At 45.3% G+C, this 8,179-nt stretch overlaps 1 protein-coding gene across 1 annotated transcript; it reads left to right on the top strand.

Moving 5' to 3' along the window:
* Positions 1-277: 277 nt before the first annotated feature.
* On the top strand, positions 278-5,738 carry ACTA1 (actin alpha 1, skeletal muscle). The gene is made up of 7 exons (XM_044671933.1): positions 278-382; positions 1,751-1,891; positions 2,738-3,062; positions 3,842-4,003; positions 4,295-4,486; positions 4,691-4,872; positions 5,331-5,738. The coding sequence occupies exons 2-7, from the start codon at positions 1,763-1,765 to the stop codon at positions 5,472-5,474; spliced, it is 1,134 nt and encodes a 377-aa protein (XP_044527868.1). The 5' UTR covers positions 278-382; positions 1,751-1,762; the 3' UTR covers positions 5,475-5,738.
* Positions 5,739-8,179: the final 2,441 nt, after the last annotated feature.

Below are 8,179 nucleotides of genomic sequence, written 5' to 3'. Positions count from 1 at the left end.
CCTTCCCCTGACCAGCTGGAGGGGCGGATTGGGGAGGAGCTGCGGGCCCGGGGAGACACTCCTTATACGGCCTGGCCCGTGTTACCTGGGCGTGGGCCAGGGTTCTCCTTCTTTGGGCAGAGCCCGAGGGTTGGGGGCCAAGGCTGAGGGACCAGAGGGGAGGGGGCTCTTAGTGCCCAACACCCAAATATGGCTACAGAAGGGTAGAGACATTCCTACGGGTCTGGGCATGGGGCGGGGAGCAGAGAGTCCGCGGGCTATATAAAAACCTGCCCAGGGGGCTGCTGACCCACCACATCGGACAAGCCCAAGAGAAGCGCCTCCCGCGGCATACCCAAGGGCCCAATTCGGAGCTAAGAGGCACCAGTAGCCACCCACACAGGTAAGGAAGGGGAGGAGGAGGGAGAAAGGGAGGGAAGAAAGGGGAGGAGAGCCAGGGTGTGAAGGAGGGAAAGTGGGAACACTTTCTAGTGGAGAGAACGACTATCAGCCCAGCTCAGCACCGCCCTCCCTGACTTTCTCCCACTTTCCCAGTCCTCAGAACCTCTTCCTAGAGCTGCTCACGTCGAGTTCCCTCCGCTTCCCAGGGCCCTAGACAGTTTCCCTAGGGACAAGTCCCCAACGTCGCCACTTCAGCTCTGGCTTCCGCTTGCCCTTCCATCCCAGATTTAGTTGAAAAAGGAATTTAGCCGGCTCAGGGGCAAGGACTACCTGTCCTCTCGACCCACGGACAGTTAGGAAGCAAAGGATAGACACGCCCTAAACTGAGCTCCGGTGCCAAACTCGAGGAAGCCAGCTGAGCTAGAGGAGAGGAAGGGCCGTGTCCTCTTCAGTGAGAGATCAGCCTTCACTCCTCACCCCCAGAATAAAGAGCGCTGTGAGAGGACGCAGTGATTTTGAGATCCAAGCCTTTAGGATTTAGAGAGCGAGATTTTACAGGGACTCCACTCACTCACAGCTGCTAGAACAGCGACAGCCGGCAAGGAACGCGGGTGGGGAAAATTCTTCAGGCTTAAACAGAGCTTCCGGAAAGATGATTCCTTCGGGGAGGGAGGGGGAATTCAATTTCCCTCCCCACTCTCCTTCTCTACCTAAGATGAGATGAGGTAGATGGAAATGTCCCACCTGGGGAGACTGAGATAGATGGCTTATCTCCGAGGTCCTTTCTAGCTTTAATTTTATGAGTCAGTGATAGGAATTCTCTATTTTTAAAGGTCCCCAAAGCCACTTGAGCTTTCCTCTCTTCTAGTGTACAAAAAGCGCATACGGCACATTTACTTTAATAACCACATCTTCAGGCTGAAATCATTCAACTTCACTAATGCAGAGGGCAGGGAGAGAGTAAGGTTGGATCCCTGTTGTCTCTGGATACTAAGTCTTAAAAAGAGAGATGATGGGCATCTCCATCTTTTTGGGTCCTTCAGCCCAATCCCAATGTGGTCAACTAATTGCCCACCGCCGTTCCCTAACAATGAAAGGAAACGAAGTTGAATTCAGCTAAAGAGTACAGCTGAAGTGTACCTAACAGGAGGGCTAGACGCGGGACACCACTACTGAGCGAGTGCCTATCTCGAGAGTAAGAACAGTAATAGGTGGTATAAGGAGGATCCCTTCCATTTTCAATCGTAGATGTCTCCTTGCCCTTCCGGAATGGCTGCGGACCTAGGGTCCTAGCTCTTCGTCTATCCCAGGGAAGGTGGTGGGAAATGGGTGGCCAGACAGAGCCCTAACGCCGGGCTTCATTTTGCAGAAACCAGACACCATGTGCGACGAAGATGAGACCACCGCCCTCGTGTGCGACAATGGCTCTGGCCTGGTGAAAGCCGGCTTTGCCGGAGATGATGCCCCCAGGGCAGTGTTCCCCTCCATCGTGGGCCGTCCCCGTCATCAGGTGAAGCCTAGTCCTCCAAACATTTTTCTCTCTCTCCAACCGTAGGTGGGTGTTGGGCGCAAGGGGCAGAGTGTTGAAATCTGCCCTTGTTTTAGAAAGGATCCTTCATAGAGGCACTATCCCTCTGAAAGCACCAACCTTGTATGGATCTCGGAGTACTAGAGTCCAACTAGTGAAGACTGGGTGCTGAGGAAATAGCTCAGGAACTTAAATAAAAAAGAAACGTGTTCCAATCCCAACTGTGGCACTTTTACTAGCTTGTGATTAGAGCAAGTCACCTCTGAGCTACTGTGTCCTCATCTGTAAAATGGGAGATGGCCCCGCTAGGTGGCTAAGTGGATAGAGCCCTGAGCCTGGAGTCAGGAAGACAAGTTCAAATTCAGACTGACACTAACTATGTGACCCTAAGCAAGCCACTTAACCCTGTTTAATTCCGTTTCCTCAAGTGTCAAATGAACTGGAAAATGAAATGGCAAACCATTCCAGGATCTTTGCCAAAACAAAAACAAACTTTAATGGGGTCTCTAAGAGTCGATCTGGACGGCACTACTACAACAAAAAAGAGAGGAGGGGAAAGCAATTTTATTCCTGCCAAATACCCCCCCTAGGGTGGTATTGAGGAAAATTCTTTGTAAAAACCTTCAAGTAACATGCAAATGTGAATTTTATCCCTCACTCAGCTCATCCTCAAGGCCTTTTGTGGGAGATAACTCAAAGTCAGTGGGAGTTTCCCTATTCCCCTCCTCTGTCCGACTCACGGGATATCAGTCAAACCAAAGGTCCTTTTTGGGGGAGTCTAATGCTTATTTCTTTCTTCTCTTCTTTTCTTTTGTTCCTGTGCACCAGGGTGTCATGGTGGGTATGGGTCAGAAAGATTCCTACGTAGGCGACGAGGCTCAGAGCAAAAGAGGTATCCTGACTCTAAAATATCCCATTGAGCACGGTATCATCACCAACTGGGATGACATGGAAAAGATCTGGCATCATACCTTCTACAACGAGCTCCGAGTGGCCCCCGAGGAGCACCCCACCCTGCTCACTGAGGCCCCCCTCAACCCCAAGGCCAACCGCGAGAAGATGACTCAGATCATGTTTGAGACCTTCAACGTCCCGGCCATGTATGTGGCCATCCAGGCTGTGCTGTCCCTCTACGCTTCCGGCCGTACCACCGGTAAGAGGTCAATCCACAAGGGCCAGAAACAAACAAGAGTGAACTTGGCCAGGGAAACACTACTCCACCCTGGGCCTTCCACCCGCGTCGCCTCTGGGCACACTCTACACTCCTTAGAGATCCTCAGAACATCTGTCCATCCATTCCCACTTGAATTCCAAAGAAACACCTCCTATCCCAGTCACAGCACCTCCCGGACCCTCAAAACGGGTGCACCTTTACAGCTCTATGCACCTTTCGTTCTTCCTCTGCCCTTCTCCCTCCCTCATTACCCCCGCCCCCGCCTTTTCCCGCCCCTTCTCTTCTCCATACATAGGCTGGTAAGATTAGCGGGGGCCCTGGCTGTGTGCACCCTTTAAAACAATCAGGCCCCCTGTCTTGCCCCTAATAAAATGACCCCTCGAGTTGCTTCACAGATCCAGGATACTATCAAGCATCTACCTTCACCCCTAAAGAAGTTATCAAAACCGAAACAAATCCCGGAGTAGCATTGCTGGCCTACTTAGGGACACACCCTACCCTACTACTTAGTCGCACTGTCCAGCCTCCACACTCCAAGCACTTCGCAGTGCCTGAGCCAAACCCTGAGCTCTGAGGCTAAGAGAAATGTTACTGCAGTTTTTCATACCTCTGCTGCGTTTGGAGTGTGTGTGTGTGTGTGTGTGTGTGTGTGTGTTGTACACGCGTGTGTGTGTATGAACACTCGGGCAATTCGTGCCCTTTTTTTTGGCTCAAATCTTTCAAATCCTCTTTCATCTGTCATCTTCCCCCTCTCTTAGGTATCGTGCTGGACTCTGGCGATGGTGTCACACACAACGTACCCATCTATGAAGGTTACGCGCTGCCCCACGCCATCATGCGTTTGGATCTGGCTGGTCGGGACCTTACTGACTACCTGATGAAGATCCTCACTGAGCGTGGCTACTCCTTCGTGACCACAGGTGAGCAGCAGTAGACTTGGCTGAAACTGTGGGGATGGAGAGCAGGAGGAGGAATAAGATATGAGAGTCAGCCAGGCGCCCGGAGTTACCCACAGTCCTTGTTCTTAGGCGCCGCGGGGTCCCGAGAGCCCCTCCACCACTAACAATCAGTAAGGACAAGGTTTGCTAAGGCCAGGAGCGAGTCTGCGTAGGGGGTCTCCAGGCAAATAGGATGTGTAACAGGGTTTGTGTGTGTTCCCACGGGCGAGCATTTGTGCTAACCCATCAGGTTTTTTTTCCTCCACTTGACAGCTGAGCGTGAGATCGTGCGCGACATCAAGGAAAAACTGTGCTACGTGGCCCTGGACTTTGAGAATGAGATGGCCACCGCTGCTTCCTCCTCCTCCTTGGAAAAGAGCTATGAGCTGCCCGATGGTCAGGTCATCACCATTGGCAATGAGCGTTTCCGTTGCCCAGAGACCCTCTTCCAGCCTTCCTTTATTGGTAAGAGGCCACTCTGGGGGCTCTTTCAGGGTCCTCTTCGTCTACAATCTGATAAATCCATGAGAAGTCCATCGGGCCAAATGATTTAGGGATTTTGTTTGTTTCTTTTTAAAAACTTATTTTCTGCTCTCCTCTTTCTCCTTTTTCTCCTCCTCCTCCCCCTCTCGCCCCCACCTCTCTTCCTGTCTTCCCTTTGGTCCCAAGGTATGGAATCTGCTGGTATCCATGAGACCACCTACAACAGTATCATGAAGTGTGATATTGACATCAGGAAGGACCTGTATGCTAACAATGTTATGTCTGGTGGTACCACCATGTACCCTGGTATTGCTGACCGCATGCAGAAAGAAATCACAGCCCTAGCTCCCAGCACAATGAAGATCAAGGTAAGATCCTGAAGGGGGAAGGGAGCTAGTGGAGAGTTTATCACTCTTACTCAATTTTTAAAACTCCAAATTCACTGAGCAAAGATTTTTTTTTTTGATCCTTACCTTCCATCTTAGAATCAATACTGTTTATTGGTTCCAAGCCAGAAAAGTGGTGAGGGCTAGACAGTGGAGATTGAATGACTTGTCCAGAGTCCAGAGTTACAGAGCTAGGAAGTGTTTGAGGTCAGATTTAAACTCAGGACCTCCTATCTATAAGCCTGGATCTCAATCCACTGAGCCACCTACCTGCCCCCTTGAGCAATGATTCTTATTTGAGAGAAAGAAAAACTGTTGGGGCTCAGTACTTCTCATCTATATAGCTTTTCCCTTTATTAGTCCCCCTTTCCCCCCAATCTAACAGTCCCATTCTTTTCTTATGTTGTCTGACTGTTGTGGCTATTGCCTTTCTCTTCTAGATCATTGCCCCTCCTGAGAGGAAGTACTCCGTCTGGATTGGTGGTTCCATCCTTGCTTCTCTGTCCACCTTCCAACAGATGTGGATCACCAAACAGGAATATGATGAAGCTGGACCTTCCATTGTCCACCGCAAATGCTTCTAAATATGTTTACAAGATCAGTGTGCTCATTAATCTCAGGATGACGGATGTTGTTAAGTTGCAGGTGGTTGAGCTCTTGCAACAGCAAATAATGTTGGCATTACCATTTCTATTATTGTTGCTGCAAACCCCCAATTGACACAACATTTGTAAAGTGTACATAAATTAATTTATTTTACCTCGTTTTGTTATTTTTAAAACAAAACCCTGCAGAAACGGAAAACTTCAAGAAGCATTAAATTCAGTCATTCTGTCAAGCCCCATAAATCTTGTCAGTTTATTTATTTATGGAAGGGGGAAAAGAATTGGGAGACAGCAATCATGTCCTTTTATATCACTGTAACAAGATACCCACCTCATTTGTTTACTTTAGAAAAATTTCATGCTTTTGAATAATCATGCATAGTTATTAGAACACTAAGATTTCCAAAGCACTTTCCTCAAAATAAACATAGCATATAAATAATACTGATACAATTCTCCCCATTTTAAAGATTAGGAAATAGCTCAGCTCAGAGCAATTAAATGGTTTACCCATAGACACACACACACACACACACACACACACACACACACACACACACTCTTACTAAATCATCTTAATAAGCCAGGATTATAAATTAGGTCTCCAAACTCCATGCCCCATGTTCTTTCTCCCACACCACTGAAAAGTTTAAGGAAGAAAGGTTATAGTTGCCCTACTGTGTTCTCCCATCATCAGATCACATCAGGACTATTGTGTCAGTTTTGAAAGTGACAAGCTGGAATACTGAGGAGGCTGTCCTAGATGGTGAGGGGAGTGTGGTAAAGATCATTTCTATAAGAATATGTTGAAGAAACTGGGGGTTGTTTAGCTTAGAAAAGACCAAGAATATGTGTGTGTATTATATATATGAATATGAACCATTCCCCAATCGATAAATGGTCAAAGGATATGAACAGACAGTTTTTGGATGAAGAAAGCAAACCTATATATAACTATATGGGAAAAATTCTAAATCATAACCAGTTAGAGAAATACAAATCAAACAACTCTGACATATCACCTCACAGCTATCAGGTTGACTAAAATGATAAAAGGGCAAAATAACAAATACTGGAAGTGATGTGGAAAAATGGGAACACTAATACACTTTTAGTTGAACCTTGAATTGATCCAATCCTTTTAGAGAGTAATCTGAAATTGTGCTAAAAAGTTATAAAACTTTATATACCTTTTGACCCAGCAACATCAATATTAGATTTTTTTCCTGAGGTGATCAGGGAAAAAGGAAAAGATTCATATGTTCTAAAATATTTATAGTAGCTCTCTTTGCAGTGGCAAAGAACTGGAAATTGAAGGGATGCCCATTAATTGGGGTATGGCTAAACAAATTGTGATATATCATTGTGATGGAATACTTCGCCATAAGAAATGATGAAGAGGTTAATTTGGAAAAACATGGGGAAAATATGAAATTATGAAGAGTGAAATGAGCAGTAGCAAGAGAACATTATTTACAGCAACAGAAATAATTTAAAGATTGACTTGTGAATGTCCAACTCCAGAGAAAGAACTGATAAATAGAAATAAGTAAGATGTACTTTTATATATACATATATCTTTCTGTCAAATGATGCCTTCTCTAGCGGGGGCATGGGAGGGCAGGCATGGAGTTTATTGGGTATTTTAATGTAACAAATAAGCAAATGTAAATTTAAAAAAAACTTAGGGACAACATGACATAATAGTCACCTTAGGTTTTTGAAGGCTGCAATATGGAAAAAAAGATTGGCTTTAAAGAGGGCCGTCCTAGAACTATGTAGGGTAGGGGTTACATAGAGGCAGATTTAAATTCAATGTAACTGAACCCAATTGGAATATATATTCTCTCTAGGGGCAGAGACTTTTTTCACCTTTTCCATGTATCTTGAATGTTTGGCACAGTTCTGGGGAATATACTCAGTAAATGCTTGTTGGTTTTTTGATTGACTGAAAGTAAAGAAAAACTTCTCATCACAATTAAAACTACTTCAGTATGTAAAAGATTAATGCATGAGGAAGTGGAATTCTTCTCCCAAAAGAGATGGAGAACCCCTTTTCAGATAAGCTGTAAAAAAATACGTCTTCAGAAATAGATTTTATAGAAGTAGCTTGATATGGTGGCTTGAGTGCAGGAGCCAGGAAGATCTGGCTTCAAATACCAACTCTGACACTTATTAGGTATATGATGCAATTAAGTTATTTAACCTCACTGAGTCTCAGTTTATTAAATGTAGCTAATAATTCTACAGCATTCTGTAGAATACTACCTTCTGTAGTAATTCTACCTTCCAGGATTGATCTGAGGATTTAAAAAATAGTATACATAAAGTGTTTTGCAATCCTTAAATTGAGATATAAATGTCAGCTACTATTATTTGTATTATGATCTCAGTTCTCTTCCAGTTCTGAGAACCTATAGAGATATTCCACCTTCATAGTGTTCCTCTCTGGATCATATTTTTTCCTAAAACCATTTTTGTACCTTAACAGATTGAGGGTTAGTTTTGTTTAACACTGAAATCAGTTTATGAAATAAATCTTGCCTGTGATTTAATGTAACAAATAAGCAAATGTAAGTGTGTGTGTCAAGGAGCAGGCTTTTTTTTTTTTCAAGAGGAGAGAGAGAGAGAGAAAGAGAGAGAGAGAGAGAGAGAGAGAGAGAGAGAGAGAGCTGTCTCTTATA

The sequence above is a fragment of the Gracilinanus agilis genome, chromosome 4 (assembly GCF_016433145.1).
Source record: "Gracilinanus agilis isolate LMUSP501 chromosome 4, AgileGrace, whole genome shotgun sequence".
NCBI lineage: Eukaryota > Metazoa > Chordata > Mammalia > Didelphimorphia > Didelphidae > Gracilinanus > Gracilinanus agilis.
Note: the sequence above shows the minus strand (reverse complement) of the source record. Positions and strands in the feature narration are given on the sequence as shown.

Bases quoted from the DNA above. Each gene is read 5' to 3' on its own strand.
- ACTA1 (XM_044671933.1), top strand. From the start codon at position 1,763: ATGTGCGACGAAGATGAGACCACCGCCCTCGTGTGCGACAATGGCTCT. The intron at 4,004-4,294 runs GTGAGCAGCAGT...TCCACTTGACAG, and splicing joins CTACTCCTTCGTGACCACAG to CTGAGCGTGAGATCGTGCGC. The intron at 4,487-4,690 runs GTAAGAGGCCAC...TTTGGTCCCAAG, and splicing joins CTTCCAGCCTTCCTTTATTG to GTATGGAATCTGCTGGTATC.